Here is a 19,996-nt window from a genome sequence, read left to right as displayed (position 1 = left end):
CTATGCTGCTCCCTGAGGATCACTTCTCTCTCAGGGCCAGTTTTTGCTATTGTTGTTTTTGAGAGAGTTGTTAGGAGCCAAGTAGAATATCCTGACTCCAATTTTAGTAAAGAGTTGGAGAACTGGGGGTTTGCATGTGGGTGGGACGAGTTAATGCTGCAGCCTGGGGTGCATTCAAGGGAATGAACCTTGCCCAACAGCAATAACTCTGTGACATTTTGCCCAAAGCTGTCAGAAACAGAAGAAGGAATGTACAGACACCTCCTTCTCTGCACTTGGGGATGTTTTCCAGCTAAGGAATCAGTCCCTGGCAAGCACAAGCTGTGTGTTGTGCTTGTTACTTGTTGGTAGTAGTTAAAGTTAAGTTTAGAAAACAGCAGAAGTCTATGGATTATTTTTCTCACTTTACAACAGTTGTGTTAATTCACATGAAAACATTTTTTGCAGTTGAAATTGTGTTAAATCTATAACCCCTAAAATCACCAGGGTTTTTGCTCCTTTTTTATTGAGCACATAGCAGCATGTATGAAAACCAATTGCTTGTTCCAAATAAATATATTACAACTCTCATGCCTCACCATCTCTCCTTTTTGTAATGCAGTGAGAAAGTGAAGGAAGGTAAGTTTACAGCTTTTGGGTCAAAACTGTGGGAAAGATTTTTCACAAACAAGCAGCTTTGTGCAGAAGAAGTTCAGTTTGGTTTTATTTAATTTCTGTTAAAACATAACCCCATTCCACTGGTGTCATTCAGTTGGGAGGAAACCTTCCTGTATTTGTTTCAAACTGAATGTTCTTTCCAACTAACATAAGATATGTGCCCAGGACACTCTCTGTGGCCACATGATTATGAAAGTTGAAGAACTGGTGCTTATACCAAGAGCTGTACTGATGATTGCTTTGGATTTTCTAGTTGCATGAACATGCTGCCTATTTGGTGGACAGCTTGTGGGAAAGCTCTCAAGAACTGCTGAAAGACTGGGAATGTATGACAGAATTGCTCTTGGAGGAGCCAGTCCAAGGAGAAGAAGGTATTGGATTAACCCAGTGCTTCCTTGATATTGCACAGTATTGTTAATTATTCCTTAAATACCTCTGCCACCCATAGTGAAATGTCTTTTTATGTTGTGGTTTGTATGGAAAACGTATTTGAAGATTTTGGGTTAATCTATTTTTATTGCACTTTCCTTCAAAATGAGCAATTTGTACTCTCTTTTTCTTTTTATTTGTACTCTGGAGGTTTTTTTAATCGAGTGTGCTGCACTGTGGTTCCCTAACATTAAAGGAAGTTTACTCAAGTCTTAACTTGATTTTGTCTGAATGTTTAAATAACTATTTCAATAAATTAAATAGCTAATACAATTTTGAATAAACAAGCACTTCATATGATGCTAGTTAATACGGGGCTTTTCCAGGCAATGTGAACACAATGAATTCTCAAGAGAAAAAGCAAAGGGGATTCTCTCACCATTAGTTTCAGATTTCCTTTTGTTGATAATAGACCTGGGTGCACAAAGTAGCCAGGGAGACTGGGGGCAAGGTGTCTGTAAGGTTAATGAGTGTCATTCAAGATCCTTTATAATTCCTCAGGGTTCTCCTGCTTCAGGGACCTTCAAAGGGCTTAGGTGTTTGAAAAATCAATGTTCCTGGCATGATGTTCTTCATCATGTCCACGCTTCAAAGGCTGGCCTTTTGGTATGCACCTGCTACAGTGGGGCTATTTATAGGGTAATTTTCTTAGGAAATTAGGCACTTTGCTTCCTTGATTCTGGTTAGCCTAGTGGGGTTTGATCCTCCAAATGTGAGCAGAAGCATTTGCCAAAGAGCAGAGGATTTATGAGGAAATGACAGTGAATCGTCTGTCACTGCTTCTCCTCTATGACTCCCTTATTTTGTAGATCTTCCTTACGTTCCCCTTCACTGATCCTTTTCTCCAGCCTACATTTGTCTGGGCTGCTTTCACTTCTGCCATGTCCATTTTGAATGGACAGAATGGCAGATCAAAGAGGCGGCAGGAAAGCCTCGATAAATGTGACAAAGTACGTTGTGTGAGGTGTTCTGTGCTGCTGTGTGCTCCCCTGGTGCTGTGTGTTCCCCTGCTGTCCCACACGTGTCCCCGTTGTGCTGCCTTGCCCCCAGTGATGCCCTGTTGTCCCCACAGCGATGTCGGACCGGCAGGAGAGCGCTCTGATTGAGCTCATGGTGTGCACCATCAGACAGGCTGCCGAGGCACATCCCCCCGTGGGCAGGGGCACCGGCAAGAGGGTGAGTGGGGCTGCAGAGCATGGAAGATACTTGTAACACTACTTTGGACACCCTTGCAGTAGAGTTTTTTAATTGGTGTTTGCTGTTTTATCTGAACACTTGTAAGAAAAATATTAGAAATTCTGTTTCTGGACACTTTTGGTTTTCTCTTTGTTTGATTTTGGGGATTGCTTTGGCAAGTTAAGCAATATAAATTTTCAGTATAAAAGTCTTTTTTTATTGTATTTTTGGATGTTCTTTTTATCATACCCTGGCCTTACATTTGTAATGTAATCACATCATCATCCCCTAATGTTTAAACTAGGTTAGAGTGGAAAGTGTAGGAGCAGAGCAGACTACCTCTGACTGTCTTCCATGAAAATGAATGTGCTGCTAATATGGACATAAAATTTGCAGAAAAGTCAGCAGGATCTTCATCATGAGGGTGTTTAAGCACTGGAACAGGTGCTGGGAGTTGGTGCCCTTTCCATGCTTAGTCATTTTTCAAACCTGATTGGACAAAGCCCTGATCCTCCCAGTGTGATCCCTGGGCTGACTTTGTTTTGAGCAGGAGGGGTGGGACTGGGACCAGTTTGAATGTGTCTGTGCTTTTAGGCATCCATCCTCTTAGGCCTCTTCCACTGAGTGCCCTAAAAATTTCAGAACTTTACATCTGGCCAAATTGCCTCTTGAGTTTATTGTATGGGGACTGTTTGAGCCCCAGTGGAAGGCCATTCCTAAAGCTGGACATGCAGTTTTAAACACTTTATTCTAAGTCACAGGGTCAGGGCAATAACAGGCTTTCAGCTGTATTTTCCATAAGTACAGCATCCATGTTCCAAAGCAGTCTCAGCTTCTCAAACATATTCACCTGATTTTTGGTGGTCCCCATCTCATTTAGGATAGAAAAAGTGGAATAAATCCACATGAATATATGGTTCTTCTTTAATCATCCATTTTAAATAATCATAACTAATTTTTGAAACCACAGACTTAATAAAGATGAAATCTGGAAAGTCTTGGCATTCTCTATTGCTAAAATAATGCAATTACCTAACTTCTTAATTTTTTATGTGCCAAAGCAGATTAGTCTCATGTCCAGAAACAGCATCCCAGGAAAAGCTCCAAGAAACCATCAGTTTAAACATGCTTTATGTACTTTAATTTATAAAGTGAGTTCTTAGGAATTTCTAATTTATTAAAACATTTCAGGGTTAAGGAGGGAATCCATGAAAGCACTTACTGAAATTTACACAAGCACATCTTATTTTGTCTTAAGTTGCAAACCCTTCTAGCAGTCAAAGTGACCTTTGAATTAAAAAAAACATGTTGGGGTTTTCTGTTTGGAGCACCAAATAATGTGAGCATTAACTTCCCAGGTATTTTCTCTTTCTCAAGAGATCTACAGCTCAATTTACTGAATTTCAGCAAATTGCTTAGTCTTAAGTTTTCAATGTCTGTATTTGGAGCTAAAGAAAACAGATCAGTAAAACAAATTCCACCTTCTGAGGGATGATCAGAAAAGCCTGGAAGTCGTGCTGGGGACCCAGATCAATTCCCAGTGCCAGGGAATAGCTGTGTTTGGTCACCAGAACACAACTGGGCTGTCAGGGTTGGGATTCTGACCTGGGTTTGCACTGCTTTGAGCTTGGCTGGTGCTGTCCTGGTGAGTGTGCAGGAGCTGAGGCTGCTCTGGGGCCATCCCTGCACCTTGCACTGTGCAGGTGGTGTCTTGTCCTGTTCACGATCCATTCCCCCCACTTCCATGTCTGTTTTGGGTTTCTGCTGGCACAGTGCCTGGCATCCAAGCACATGCCTTGTGTCCAGCAGCTCCTCCTCCCTTGCAGAGCCATGTAGGGGTCCCTGTTAGCTTTGCTTCTTTTCAGTTAGAGCATGAGTTGTGGGATGGTAACTGCAGGGTTCTGTGCTTTGTCCCTGGAGATTCACCTTGTCTCATGATCCCACCAACTTCTTCTCTGAGTTGAAATGGGAACAGATTTCTAATTAAGCGCTCACCTTCTTGTAAAATAGTTTCTCTTCTGACTTTAGCTTGTAACCCTTACTGTGCAGTCTGGCTGATTGGCTATACATGAATCATTTGCTAACTTGAGTATTATCATTATTTTTTCTCAAAAGTATTCTTTTCTTTCCTGAAGCCAGGAAGCCAGATCTAAGCTTTGATGGAAACATGCTGGTTTGATTATTGTCCCTCTGGTCACTGTTTCAAGGGGGTTTTGTTCTGACAGCGTTAGTGCTTCAGTACCTCACTGTGAACTTGGATGTACGTTCTCACTGAGAATTCCATTCCATTTAGAGAGGAGGCCATGACTCTGTAATGAAAATCATTGTTATAGTGTGGTTTGGTTTTGGTTTTCTTAAGTATACTTCAGTTTGCCCTGAGGTCTTACATTAATGCTTGGTTTAATGTGTGAAAGTCAGAGTTCAGTACAGTTGGAAACAATAGCAAAAATTCCACTGACTGAGGTTATATTTGAATTTCAATCCTAAAAAGATGTTGATGTGTGGAGACAGTGTCATGCTGGGTGATATGGTGTTTTCCTTTTCAATCACAGGTTCTTAGGACACACAGTCCTCCCTCTTCTATCACTCTTCAGCCCAAATGTGTTTTGAGTTTTTTTATTCCCTCCTCGTTTGATTTAATAAAAAATACACTTGCATGGTTTTTGTTTGTAATACAATGTTTAGAAAAGTTAATGAATGCTATATGCAGAAAATGTATTTACTGTAGTTATGTTTGATCACTTCCAGGTCTTGACAGCAAAAGAAAGAAAAACTCAGATAGACGACAGAAATAAATTGACTGAGCATTTCATTATTGCACTTCCCATGCTGCTATCAAAGGTACAGTTTTCAACAAAATAAATCTTTCGCTGGGATTTACAACTGAGTTAAACTTTCTCATTCTGTAGTGCAGGAGTTTATTTTTACTTCCCTGTTGTTTGCTTTGTTGCCATGACATTCCAGTATTCCGCTGACGCCGAGAAGGTTGCAAACCTCCTGCAAATCCCTCAGTACTTTGACCTGGAAATCTACAGCACGGGCAGAATGGAAAAGGTATCGTGCCTTGGGCAGTAAGTGTGGCTGCTCTCAGGTGTGACCACTGTTCAGCCCCACAGTGCTGTGCCTTTGTTTGGCACCTGAGCAAAGTTGGTTGAGTGTTGTGGCAGTGGCTTTGCTCAGTGTTATTGTCCCGTTGAAGGGAAAGCTGAAGTTCTTTTCTGCTCTGCAGCATCTGGATGCCTTACTGAAGCAGATTAAATTTGTTGTGGAAAAGCATGTGGAATCAGATGTTCTGGAAGCTTGCAGCAAAACCTACAGCATCCTCTGCAGTGAAGAATACACCATCCAGAACAGAGTTGACATAGCCCACAGCCAACTTATTGATGAATTTGTGGATCGATTTAACCATTCTGTTGAGGACCTACTGCAGGAGGTTTGTTTTCTTAAAATTGTTGAACTGGCTAAAATATGTTAGGATAGGCTACAGAAGAACATTCTTAGCAAGTCATGAAATTACCCATCTGAAGATGTAGTGCAGCAGCAGCTATTTCATAATTATTTGGAACTACTTCTCCCTGTGGAAAGTCCCTTACAGTAGCCATTAAGCCTTCAAATTATTGATGTGTAAAACAAGACTATGGGACAATCCTGCTTTTGAAAATTTAGTTGAGTATTAAAAGAGTCCACGTAAGGAATTAAGTGGATGAATGGGTGAAAGATATGAAAAATGCAGAGGAAGTTATATTTACATTAATGTTTTTAGTGATTCCAGTAGTCCCAGATGTATATGTAGGCAGCAAAATCAAGACTGGATTATGTTTAGAATGGAAGAGAGAATTTAAGAAAATATGTATAATGGATTAAAAGAGCCCTGGAAAGAGTAAAAGTTTCTGGAATCTGGAAGTACCTGTGATTTAGTTGTAAGAATTTACTCTTCCAAATTTCATAAGGCAGAATAGATTAAATAGAATAGAAGCCATACTCATTTTTTCCTCCTTTGCAGCAATTTAACTTTATGTAGCACTACTTAATTTGTTGTAATTTTCATGCCTTTTAAACATAACATGAGAGCTGCACAGACCATTTTCTTTGCTTGTAGTCATGCACTGCACTGTGGCAGATACAATTAATTATTGATGTACATTTAGGAAAGTTAAGCCAAGTCCCTGATTTAGAATGTCATATTAAAGGAAATATGCCTTTTTTCCTATTTTTATGTAACATGCCACATACAGGCACAGTGTAAATATGCCTTGTCACGTTGCAGAGTAAATAAAAATGTTTGTATAGCTGCAGAAATGTGCATGAATGAAAGGACAGCACATGCAGGAAACCTTCCACAACGCAGAGGAGATGGGGCACCACTGTGCATTCTTTAGTAATACACAGTGGTGTATTGCTACAATAATGTAAAATGCATAAAGCTTGCTCTCTGCCTGTCTGCCATTTTTGGTGTACTTTCTCCTAGTTTCTGATGAGAACCTGGAAAAACACTCCAGAATTTGTGTTCCATCACTGCCCACTTGTGTGTGCCAAGGGAATCCTTCCCATTGTGCTTTAGCCTTGGTTTTTGAAGTTCCTCATCTCTGGCCAGCAGGACCAAAACCTGACTTGTGCAGCAAAAAGGGCTAAGGCTGGAGTGCCACACCAGAGTCGAGCTGCAGAACCACCCGAGCTGTGCACACCCAATCGATGTCCAGCAACTGAGCACTGGAAATAGTGGCCTTAGAGAGCCTTCCTGGGCCTGCTCCAAAGGTCCCTCTGGCCTCACTCTTTTACCCAAGGGGAGTCAGAGGAGAGCACTGAGATGCTGGGATTTATAAATGCCTTCCCAAGAGTCTTTTCAGGAGTAGTGGACTAGGAGAGAAAAAGATTTTTCCTACAATTTTCCTTAATTTTGTTTTTGTTTTAGAATTCTTCTATGACTGCTGTTGAATCAGGAAGCCAGTATTTGCATATTCCCACTCCTTTTCCTTTCACCTCTCTTTGCCAGTGGCTTCCCTTTGTGCTGTTGTGCAGAAAGCCCTAAAGGATTCCCTGGGGCTGCTGAGCAGAGCAAGGGCTGGGCTCATGAGGGGCTGTGGGCCAGGGACACCGGAGTCCCTGTGCTTTACACCACAGGGAGCACAGACAGGCAGCGAGGCCTCGTGGTCCTGGTGTGTGTTCTCTCCCAGGAGACCAGGGCTGAGGCTTGCAGAGAAACTGGGTCTGAAAGGCATCTGAGAAATGAATTAAGGGCCTTAGATCCCTAAGGAAAAGTGAGTGCATAAGTCAGACATGGCCATAACCAAGACAAAAGTAGGAGAAAACAAGAATGAGAACATCAGTAGCAAGGATTTAAAATTATGGCCTTTGTGATACTCTATTTAAAGCGATATTTGTTTGAATAATTAATTTTAATAAGTCTATTTCATAATTTTAAAGACATCTTAAATTTTAAAAATTGCATACCAGTACCTAAGCAAGTATCCCACTGCTTTATGGCTTCTCACTGGGCTGATAATGAGAGAAACATTGATTGACAATTGCATCTGAAGGCAGAAAGATGTTTATTAACACAGTGAGAATGCTGAATATTGTCACATAATCTTGCTTGTTTTTTATGCTGTGCAGTGGTTACCTAAATATTGTGGAAGGTACTTAAAAGTCACTGGAAATTTTGGAGACAGTTTTGATATGAGTATAAACCCCTAAGAAGCTGCTCCTGCCTGCACAGCAATGTACTGGGCTGAATTGCTGGGCTCTCCTCATGGATTGTCTTTCCTTTGCAGGGAGAAGAAGCTGATGATGATGACATATACAATGTGCTCTCCACACTGAAGAGGTTGACATCTTTTCACAAGTAAGTGGTTTCCCTCACAAATTTGTGATGTTAATTTTGTCCTTTCAGCAAGTATCAGCAGTGTCAGGTATGGGGAAATGAGAAGACATGATCTGAAATCTGGAAATGGAGCAGTGACTGGTGGTGTTTGTCAGTAGAAGTGTTTGGGTTGATCTGGGTCCTTGCTCAGTTCGTGCCATGACCTTTGCAGATGGGATTTGCAAGCAGCACCCCCTCCCTTGCGCCCAGTGCTCTTAGACCCATGACTAAATTACTACGGGTCCTGCTCCCCTGCATGGCACAGTCAGGGCACAAGGGACACTTCTCTGCCACAAACCTGTGCTTTGGGTGTCAACTTAGGGAGCCTACAAGAAGCTGTTTCTCCATGTCTTTGAGCTACTTCTCCTCAAAATTATAGAATTAATTAGTAGTAGCAATAATAATAATTACTAGTTTATGATGAGAGTCTGGAAGATGCATTTTCTTCCTGCAGTTGAATTGTTGGCCAAATTTCCCTGTGTGGATTGCACAGAATCTCCCTCATCAGGCACAAATCAGCTTTTCAAGTTCCTGCTGCTCAGACCTATGGGCATCCTCTCAGCATGTGCAGAGCAACCTGGAGAGCTTCATTGGAACTGTGAATTCTGGAGCACAGCACAAAGGCCTGATCTTCCCTCTAACTGCAGGAAGCATTTGCTACTGTCAGCATGAGAGAGCTTCGTGTGCCGGTAGCAGAGAGCCACCAATCATTTCTTCCTTATCACAATGTGGGAGAGCACCTTCCTTCTGCCAGCTCTTACATACGTCTTGGTGTTTTTACAACTTTGTGATTTCATTTCACTCTCTGTGCTTAGACTTCACTTATCCCGAATCCTGCATCTGTCCGAAATGGTTCTGCAATCTCTAATCTTTGTTGCCATTCAAGGAGAATCCCACAAACATAATTAAATCCTTACTAATTTACATAGTGTAGCAGGCTGACACGTGTGCAAATGAAGTTTGCAGGCTCTTTGGTAACCCACTGCCTTTCCTGAGGGGACTTGGGGAAAACTCTACTTCACATCCAGGAGAGAAGGAAAATCTTTAGGGTTTCCTGAGCTGCTCCCATATATGTTTTTGCCTTCAGGATTCCAGGTCCCTAGAGTTAATTCAGACCATAAAAAAGCCTTGTAGGATACACACAAATCAGTCTTTCACCTTCAGTCAGATGCTTTCACCTTCAAAAAGCCAGGAAAGAGCAAGGGATCAGAGCTGAAGAGCTGCAAAACAGCTAATTTATCACTCCTCAGCAGATTGGTTTTTTACTACTGTAGTTCAGTAGGAATTCCTAATAATCTGCTTGCATATTAAATAAATAATGAGATCTTCATTAGGTGTGATGTATCTCTATAATAGGGAACAATTACACCATGTGAGCCAGAAGTTCTGCTGAACCTTTAGCTATGAGAGGGGATCTGCAATTCCAAATGCACATGAAGTGTTCTGTCTCAAAGCACAATGGCTGTGGTCTGACTCTGTCATTGGCTGTTGGCACCTGGGAGTCAAAAGAAACCAGATCAGGAGATCTCGTGAACAGGCACTGATGAAATGGTTGCTGGGGCCTTTGGGAAGAAACAAGTCCCTGTCTTCTTCCAGTGAGAGAAACTCCAATGTACATTCTCCATGCTTTTTTCCCCTTGATAATGGCTGCTGTTTCATACTTCAAAAAAAAGCAAGGTGGCAAATACATGGCAGGGCATTATGAGAAAAGCCTTCCAGACCAAAAGACCAAGTTCTATACTTGGATTTCCCAAGCCTGAGCTAATCCTCTTTCTGAGAGGGCCATGATGGCAAAGGGCATGCTTTTTGATTCATCAGAACAAGGATATCGTGTATCAATGCAAATTAAATTTATCATTACGAAGTTTTCTTCCACATTTTCAGAATACAATAATAAATTCTCTTGAGATCTTCTGAGTAGACCTCCTGGAGTATACACCTGGGGTATTTTTTTGCCAGAATCTCACAGATACTCATACAATTTAAGTACATGGAGGTATTTTTTTCTATATTGATTCCACTGTAATTCAACTGAACTCCCACACATGACGTATCAGTGCTGTAGCAGTTTGTATGCTGCAAAATCTCAGCATCTTTTATTTACTTACTTCAGTAAATCCAAAGCATGACACATCCCAAGCATCACCTCTGTTCCCCTTGATGTGCCTGTTGGTTCTGCCTTGTATGAAGGACACTGTTTCACATTAAGAAACCAGGAGTATTGGTATTACTGTTCAGTAGTCCTTGTATATGATACAGCATTTGCTTCTTACCACCTCAACACTGACTCCACAAACCCCCAGGAACTGTCATAACTCTCAGAGAAAACAATGTGTATCAGGGTCAGTGTGATCAGTCAGGACACTTCCTAGACAGGTGAATTGATGGTCGCATCATCACATCAACTCTTCCTCTTAGAGAAACTCTGCTTAACATTTTTCCGGTAGTTGACCAGTGCACCCCTCAGACTGAATTACTCAGAAGTTTGTCATATCCAGAAGTAGATACATAAATGAAACCTCATTAGAGAAATTAGACTATATCAGCAGCACAGCTGCTCAAAGGCCAAGGCACAGCTTCCCTCTCTTTATGCATCTTGAAGAAGTGAAGCAGTTCAGTGGGTGGAAAGGTCACATCTTGAAAAAGAAACTTTTCTAAGCTGTTTTATGCCACACTTTGAGAAACACTGTGCAACTGGTACCCTTACCTCACCTGCCTCTTGTCTGGCAGAAATATGCCCCAGCAGACAGGCCTGTCCATAAGAATTAAAAGAAGCCTTGGATGAAATACTGGGACTTTTCTGTAATCCATGAAGAGTCTGACATGGAGGAACTAAGGGAAAATTCTGTGTTGTGTGAGTTTTCTTCCTGGGAGCCTCTCTGTCAATCTGAACCTCTGGAGAATTGTATGGTGTCCAAGATGCCTTTATAACTATGGTTTTGATGGTTAAGTAGCTCTGAAGAGATAAAGAGGTACCAGTATATGCCTAACTGTAATGTGGAGGCTCTGCTTTAAGAGAGTCTCAATTGAAAAGATGTGTGTAAGTTGTACATAGTTGGATTTTTTCAGCTCTGGAAGCTGAAGAGCCCTTCCTGAGCTCAGCTGTAAGGCAGAGGACAGGGAGCTGAGTGTCCCCAGCTGTGAGCACATGGCCCCTGTGCTGGCTGCCTGATGGGGAATTTCTGAACTGAAAAGGCAGGAATGAGACCATTTTTCCTTTCATATTCTCTGTAGGATAATCTGTGCAGGTATCTGCCTCTGCACACCAAAGAGACTTCACTGCTTTAATTACAGTGCTGTAATTAAGGAAGTACCACTCTGCCTTGCTGGCAGCCCTGTGATTTATGGAAGCAGCATCTCTGTGTTTAATATCTCCAGTCAGAGGCAGCTCTCTGGCAGCCTCTAATTTATCTATGAAACATTTTATTTTAGTACCTTAAAGACCATCTAAGTCTACAAAATATTTTTACGCTTTTTACATTTTTAGTTCCAGTATGTTTTTTTAAGTTTCCCTATTGTTCTATTAGTGGATTTGAACTGGAAGTTAAGGGGCACCTTGGCTTTACTGGCCCAGCCCTGGAGTGCACAATGCACTCTGATGGTTTTTTTCTGTGAACCTCTTACCAGTGACATTTTCCAGGGCTAGCATGCTCCACTGTGGGAGGTGTTTCCTGGCAGGGCTTCCAAAAGGACCTGGGCATTGCCAGTCCTGAGTTCAGCCTCTGTCCCTTTTGGAACTGGAGAGTTATTCCTTCTGGCTGAGCAGGGCAGTTGATGGTTTGACCCAGGGCAGGCACAGCAGTGGGAGAGTGAGGTTGGCTGGGTGACCGAGGTGCTGGGGTGAGTCAGATGCGAGAGGCTGCTGCACCCAGTTGAGACTCCCAATTCAGTCTCAGTATCCCTTCTTCCAGGTGGATATTTCAGTCAGCAAGTTTCTGATTATTCTGAGCTGGCTTGCTCTTTTATAGACATATTACAAACTGTTTCAAATTATCTCAGTTTATTTCCACTGCACAAAAATGTTTTAAACTTTAATTTACTTGCTGAGAGAGTATTTTTGTCTTTCAAGCAACCTGATGTTTTTCAGTTTCTTCTGTATTAAAAAACTGTTTCATGAGCTCTTGAGGTCTGTAAGGCTACAGCCTTACAGAGTATTTGTACCTAATGTCATTTTTATTCCTCTCATTCATGAAATCAGGTTGGTGCAACTGAAATGTGGAACAGTGAGTGGGATGACAGCCACCATCTCTATCTCGTGTCCATGTGTTATTATATGGTCTCGCTTCAGATATTCAGGGTATTTACTGTCTAGTGATAATGTGTATTCTTTTTTTTCCAAATGAGACAGTAGAAAAATATACTATTTAATTTTGGTTAAAACCATTTTTATTCAATAGATATTGACAGGGCTTTGGCTGTAATTTCTGCTGCAATGCCAGGGGAGGGTTTTCTGGAGTTCTATCGATGTTTCCATAAGAGGAAAGATAACTTAGAGAGAGAAGCAGCAGCTGTGCTTAAGTAGCCTTTATAGGTGTATGGTATTGAAAGAGTTTTATCTCCTCCCTACAAAAATCCCATGTAGTAAAACATTTTTCCTGGATTATCAGAAAGCCTGACTAATGTTTTTAGCATGAAGAGAGCTGCTGTGCAGCTGCTTGGTCAGCTGTGGAAACCACCAAAGCTCTCTGGGCTGGGGGTTCTGAGGAACACAGTTAATCCCTCTTTGTTTCCTCTCGTTCCAGTGCTCATGATCTGACCAAATGGGATCTGTTCAGTAACTGCTACAGATTGCTGAGAACTGGAATTGAACACGGAGCTATGCCAGAACAGGTACTCTGAACAAAACCTGCACTTCATCACTGAGGTGTCCGAGATCTAAGGAAACTGCTTGTACTGAAATGCAAAAGTTCTGTGTGCTTCAGTGATGTGGGAGGAACTGAGTTTGGAATGAAATTTATAGTGGAGCTAAGGGCTGTCTAAGAGGTGGAAAACCTTGGATTCTGTGATTTTTCTGTGAGCTCCTTCCCTCACCTTTCTCATCTGTAAAGCTGGGAATAGCTACTGTTCCTGACTCTGAAAAGCAGTGCATCAATCCTGATGTTTACACTGAAACCCAACATTGTAAGCCTTGGGTGCAATTAGAATTATCACAAATTATTATTGTGCATGGAAGGTAAGATGAAAGCTTATGAAGACCAGGAAACTAGAACATCCTAGTGGAGTTCTTTTAGTGAAGACATCTTGGACTTTGTTCCCTCAGATTCAGTTTTTGTTTCTCATGGATGAGCAGTCTGCCAGACAGCCTTGGTTTCTGGGTCTGACAGTGTATGGCTCTCCAAATGCCCCCATAATATTTTAGGGGAAAGGTCCTGAAATCTGAACTCTGCTCAGTATTTCTTCCTGCAGGCCACCCTGAGGAGTTTGGCAGTTGTAGCACCTCATCTGGATTTGAACTGTTCAGGAGACACCATGTATGCTTTTCTGGGCACCAGGAATATGGCCCTGGTCTTCTTCATGAGACAAGTTGTATTTTCTCCCTTTTTTTAGCAATTGGCCTACATGTTCATTTGCCAGTGGAACAGATTTCCAGGCTGCTTAGTAGTGAAGCCAGGTTTAGAGATATTTCAACAGATGCTTTTGGCCTGAGAGATGTAGGTATTGGGTTGTACTTGTCATGCTTTGACATCCCCGTCTGCTGTACCGCAGTGCTGTTTTCTGGTGTTTCCCAGATTTACACAGTATTTTTTCACCTCTAGTAGGTTGATTTCTTATTGCACCAAACCAACCAAGGAAAAACTTGATACCCTTGAAAATAAAAAGTGCTAAGAGCTGTTCCTGTCTTTTCACCACAAAATGCATGATAGATTTTCCATATACTTCCTGCTGTGCCTGCTGAGCAGCGTGCTGAGATTCTGTGTGTTCTTGTGTTACAGATCGTTGTCCAGGCACTGCAGTGTTCCCACTACTCTATTCTCTGGCAGCTGGTGAAAATCACTGAGGGCTCCCCTTCCAAAGTAAGTGGCCATTTGATCAAACAGATTTTAATGACAGAATACAACTTACATAGAAAGGTGTTACACCTGATTTCTTTGTAACTTCCATTCTTGCCATCATTTGTTGTCATTTATAACATATACAGGATCTGTTTAACATCGCGCATGTGTCCAAGCAATGCAGATAGTTTTTGTCAGGATTTTATGGCACCTGATTATTATATTTTTATTGTTAAGGATGATTAACACACTTTATTGTTAGTATTGCAGTTTGCATGGCTGATAAGGAATGTTGACATGAGCAGTTGTGAGCAATACCGTTGATCTGTAGACCACAGGTAGCTTAATCTTGATGTGTTGTTACCTTGCTTATTCTCTAATTACACCCTTTATGTTGCAATAGAAATGGCAGGACACTGGCAGTAATGATTGATAATAAAAAGCAAATGCACACAGAGTATTATACAGTCAGAACAAGGTGACATGACTTTTCCAGGACCTTTACTTAGTTCTTTTCTCAGTCAGAGGCCAGCATCCTGTTTTTTCAGAGCTTTTTCAAAAGTAATATATCAAATTAAAATGATGTGGAAACTGAATTATTGTACTTCTCCATCAGCATCAAAAAGGTAGAAATGTTATACTGAAGTTCTACTCAAATCAGCTTTTTATGCATAGAAAAGTGGTAAAAATACATAGTAGATTCTCTGAGTTGTTTTGAATACTAATACTGAAAATAGCTACTAGAAAGGAAGGAATAATTGTTATTTATTCTGGCTTTTGTTCCCATTTCTCTATAACCCTCTTTCTCCTTAGTATGCATAGGCTGCTGGTTCCCTGTGAAACTGAGTGCTCAGAGCACCTGGGCACTGTCTGCAAAACCTTTTTTCAGTCTTCCCCACCTGCTCTGGGGTGCTGGGTGGTGCTGGGGTTCTCACCCACTCCTGAGGACTCCAGCAGCCCTGTCCTCCTGCCTGCCCTGGGGGCAAATGCCCAGACACTTGTGAAATTCTCATCACGCGTCACTGCATTTCTCCATTTTTTTGAGCAAACTACAATAAATTGCTGCAGTGTGGCACAGGTGGTGCAGGGACAGCTGTCAGCATTGCTGGAAAAAAACTTCATGTTTTCTTGTGTTTCACTCACAGCAAAAGAAGCATACTTAACTGTAACCTCCAGCTGGGGATTAACAAACAGCCTCTCTCTGCATGGAGTGAGGTATAAACTTTGCATTTTGGTGCTCAGGCGTTCATGTGGTTGCTGTTACATCGTGACCATGATGGCCCAATTCAACTGAAAGAGGCCTTTATTTATCTCAGTGGCTGAGATTTTCTTGCAGACAAGCTTAGTGCAACTGTATGGCTTTGCTTACTTTTTCAAAATAAGATGTTGTTTTATGAGGCAATTGCAGAAGAGCTTTGATCTTTCCTGTAGTTCTAATCATATTGTGATTTATAGCATAGTTACAACATAACATAGTTCATAGGAATGGAAAGGAAAAGACCTCCAAAGGGTCACTGCAGAATGGCCATGCCAAATAAAAGTCAGTTTGGCTTTGCCCCATGAAAATCATAATTATTGTCACCTAGAGAACTCTTAGCAATTTCTTCTTTGGGGTTCCACCTCAGCCTCTACAAAATGAGTTTTGTGCTTGCCTAGTTCCAGGGAAGTCCTGCAGTGGTGCCCTGCAGCTCTTCACAGTGGCAACAACCCCAGCTGAGGGCAAAGAGACAACCATGGACCTGCTGTGGCTGGAGCATTTTGCTATCAAACTTTCCACTCTAGTTTGTTCACTGTGAAAATAGATCTCATCTGCACTGTATCTGACATTTCATCCACTGGGAAATAATTTTGCCCGTGGCTGGTGTATAAGTCATTATTTAGGCTTGGAAGTTGGTAGACATTAAAGGGCACCTTTGTCTGCCTTAACTTGTAAGGTTTAGGTAGACAAAGGCATTAACAGAAGCATCTCAGAATGAAAATCAGTTATTTCATGGGTATTTCACAAGTATTCAGGCTTTTATGGGAACATTTCTGGCACAGCACTTTACTATGTAGGTCCATGCAGTTTTCTAGGGCTGCTTTGCTGTTTCTATAGTGATCTCAGGGCAGAGAAGGGTGATGGTGTGTAGCCTCACGTGGCATCTTTAGTAGACCAATGGATATAGCAAAAAGTAGAGAGGGTTTTGGGCTCACAAGCCTTTCAGATTTGAGATGAAAGTAGAAGATTACAAAGTAAAAGATCAGTTGGAAGCAATTGGTTGGTTTCTATTTAGATACAAATCGGATAAATTCTGACAGGGGAGGAAAAGGCCATTGGTGCCTGTAGAGGAGGGGTGAGAGCAGGGAAGGGAGAGGTAGTAAGAAAGTTAGGAGGAGAATTAGTGGGGAAGGAAGATAGATAAAATATGAAAAAGGAGAGAAGATGAATTTATAATATGTCATAGAACTAAGCTTAAGTCTTTGGTTTTCTGTATCCCATAGATTTATGAATTTTTGTTCCCAGGCTCATGTTTCAAAGATTATTTTTTAGCTTTCCTTTGAACAACTATGCTGAGAGATCAGAGATGGAGGGATTGATTTCTAAGAAATGTTCATCTGCTGCCAGCAGGGACATTTATGTGACCTCATGCTGGCAGTAGTTTCACTGCTCTGTTTCACCTTGTGAGGTCCCATCTAAATAGTCTATGAACAGGATAAAGTATATGAACATTTTGGAGCTGTAATACAGCTCCAAATAAATACAGGAATAAATTCCTGTAAATACAGGAATAAAAGATGGAAACAAATATCTCGGCAAGTTTTAGATTTGTTGTTCATGTGTGCTTTGCATCCATGAGGTGTACCTTACATTGCAGGGAGTTTGCAGGTGTGATGGGGAGTTCTGATAAGGTTTCCTTCAAAGTGAATTCTTTGGCTACAGTTCAGAATTGCTTGGTAATTTTTATATCTTGTATTGATTCTGTGGTGGGGCCGTACTTGACAACCATAGGTATACACTGGGAACAGAGCTGTTTTGAAATGAAATTACTTTTTGTCTGGTGTTCAAATGGCTTCCAAAATACAGCTCTGTCCTAAGAGAACTGTCCTTGTTTGGGAACTGTGCAGGGCATTATGGCCAAGCCAGGGCACATTAATTGCTGGATGAGGGATACATCATATTACAGCTATTGGGCATGTTCTGGATCATAGCTCCATACCTGATCCAGCTGTTTTGACCTGGAGCTTCCATGTGTGTGGCAGGGAAAAGCTCAACTCTTGTGGTTTAAATCTAATTAGGATCAAGTCAGCTCATTGATTTATTAACAGCACATAATTGACCTACAGCTAGTGCCACGCAGCTCCAGGATAACCCTCAGCTCTACAGAATACAGGACTAGAATATTGGACACTTGTATAATGTTAATGAACACCTACAAATTCCAAATTTGCCCTTCAGCTGGCCACAGGTTACTGAAGTTCCTTCCCAAGATACACACAAAGAGCTCTTGTTTCTCCTGGCTGTTACCAGGGGGTGAGGTGCCCCTAACTGTTCAATATCATTTGTAAATAGAGCCAAAGGCAGTGTCTTTGATACATTTTTATCAGCATAAAAATGCATCAAAGATCTTTTAGCAGAATAATGATTATTTGAATTATTAAGAAAGTCCAGATTCTCTGCCCAACAACAAAGATTTCACCAGTTAAATACAGCAGAGAGTTATTTTGAAACACTTCTTCAAGCTAGCCTGTGGAGAGAAGGGTGTCCTGTGGAGTCATTTTGGTGTCTAAAATCTGAAAGGAAAAATTGATTACTGAAAGGAAGGCTGCAGCAGGTAAGAATTAAATCTGTAAGCCTTGAAATATCCACAGTCTGGTGTTTTAACCTTTAGTCTCCCTCTGTCCCTGTTCGGTGGAGGCTGAGGCTGTGGACCTGTTTGTGCAAACTGGTGCTCTTTGGGGTAACCAGCACTGTGCTGGGGGGTAAAAGCTCATCTTCCATAGCTTGTGGGAGCAGCCTCTTGTAGCCTGGAGGAAAAGTTCTCCTTAGGTGGGAAGGGGTTTGATGGTGGTTCTAAAGGAAACTGGCAATTTCTCCCCTGGAGTTCTCTCATCTGTCAGTCTTGGGGGGCAAGTACAGTCCTGAGGCAGGAGACTTGGGGATTAGAGCAGACACTTGTTTCCTCCTGGATTTCTTCAGCCATGTCTCAGGTACCTAAGACATTGTGCTGTGCACTGTATGTGTATGTACTGAGAAGGAAATACTTGCAGAACAAGAGTCCTAAAACTTAGAACAGTAAAAATAAAGCATGACTAGAGCAAACATTGAGAAGCAAGACAAAGGTCAGCCAGTTGTGAGTAAGCAGCAGCCAGAGTTGCCAAATGCATGGCTATTAGAGTGTGATTAGTGGGCAGAGGACTTAGGGGAGGGGGTTTAAAAGGGGATTAAAAGAACAATGTGATCACTTGGTGACTTTTCATATGGGCATGATGACAGAATGCAGAAAAAGCTAAAGGGAGAAAAAAGTCACAAGGTACAAAAGGTTTGGACCATTTTCCACAGTTGGGGTGGAAGCTGAGGGTTCTTCAATCCTGTGAAGTTGAAGTTAATACTGCAAATAATAAGTAATTTACAGGAAAAGCAGGGAGCACATAGGGAGAAGAGGATGGGGTTTGGGTGATGAATATAGCAAAGGCACAGCATTTTAAAATTACTTCAATGGAAAAAACAAGTTTTAATTTAAAGCTAGAAAGTACGTGAAGAATTGTAGACACAGGTATTTCAGCACCCTGGTTTGGGTGGTGGCACAGACTCCAGTCCTTGCTCTCAGCAGCTTGTTCTTGTTCCTGCCATGGAGCAGTTAAATTGCAGAGTTGTGACCTTGTGGTTTTGTCCAACAGCCAACAGGATGATAAAATGGTTTCATAGCAGCTTTTGTGAAGGCAGATCAGGTACTCACACCTCAAGAGCCTGGGCTGGGCACCCCAAAATGCTCAAAGACTTGGAAATCTAATTATTTTTTTCCTTCCCATTTTCTCTGTTCAAAAAAAATCCCCACTCTTCAGCAGTCTGGGGATTTCTCCAAACTCAGAAGAGTTCCAGATGGCTCCATTGCACTGTTCAGCTGGGCTTTCTCATGCTGTCTTTAACTTTGCAATATGAATCTCTGTCATGCTATGCTGTCAGGAGAGAGGGTAATAAATATACCATGTACCTTCTTGTTAGTCACTTTGACAGAAAGAAAAATGGGAGATATATCCATTCCCTTTTTAACCTGTATGTAGTTTTTTTCATAGGTTTTAGTTTCTCTGTTGAGTTCATGAGCATCTAAATGGAAGGTAACTGCAATAGAAAGCTTGAAGGTGATTGTAATCCCAGTGCCTAAAGGGGTAAATCAGGTGTTTATGTAACAGTGAATTGATAAGCCTGGCGTCAGTCCTAGGTAGAATCTTGGTGTGGGAGATAGAAAACATAGTTGGTACAAGGCTGAAGGGCCAAAAGCTAAGATTGGAAGAACCACATCAATTTCTTGTTGACAAGATGGCATTTTTGACTGAGAAGAGAACTGAAGCACCAATGTCTCTAAGACATTAATACCACATTGCATTTCAGGTGTATGTTTGGATTTAATGTAACTCATATTCACTAGCTCAAAAGTGATCCATATATTAAAGAAAAAAAGTAGGTGAGCAATCCTTACTCAGTGGAATAGTTTCTGATGCATTCTGGGAGAGATCTGTTCTCTCCTATGAAAGGGTAATTTTTATCAGTCATCTGAGAAGGCCCTGAAAATGGGAATGATATAGGTCAATTGGTGAACAAAACACTGTTTAAATTTTTTTAGAAGAGCATCTTAATGCTGTCAAATGGAAGGCTTATATCCAGGAAAAAAAGAGAGGTGAT

At 41.5% G+C, this 19,996-nt stretch overlaps 1 protein-coding gene across 5 annotated transcripts in view; it reads left to right on the top strand.

Moving 5' to 3' along the window:
- The window catches only part of STAG1 (STAG1 cohesin complex component), a 166,991-nt gene that overhangs the window by 126,417 nt on the left and 20,578 nt on the right, over nt 1-19,996 (top strand). For all 5 annotated transcript variants that reach the window (XM_030280848.4, XM_072933188.1, XM_072933187.1 and 2 more), the window contains 8 exons: nt 911-1,028; nt 2,159-2,262; nt 5,011-5,103; nt 5,227-5,316; nt 5,492-5,695; nt 8,034-8,104; nt 12,865-12,952; nt 14,056-14,136. In XM_030280848.4, the coding sequence (XP_030136708.1) occupies nt 911-1,028; nt 2,159-2,262; nt 5,011-5,103; nt 5,227-5,316; nt 5,492-5,695; nt 8,034-8,104; nt 12,865-12,952; nt 14,056-14,136 (849 nt within the window). The remainder of the gene's footprint in view (nt 1-910; nt 1,029-2,158; nt 2,263-5,010; nt 5,104-5,226; nt 5,317-5,491; nt 5,696-8,033; nt 8,105-12,864; nt 12,953-14,055; nt 14,137-19,996) is intronic.

The sequence above is a fragment of the Taeniopygia guttata genome, chromosome 9, assembly GCF_048771995.1.
Source record: "Taeniopygia guttata chromosome 9, bTaeGut7.mat, whole genome shotgun sequence".
NCBI lineage: Eukaryota > Metazoa > Chordata > Aves > Passeriformes > Estrildidae > Taeniopygia > Taeniopygia guttata.
The sequence above is the reverse complement of the archived record's forward strand: the minus strand, read 5'-3'. Positions and strand labels throughout refer to the sequence as shown.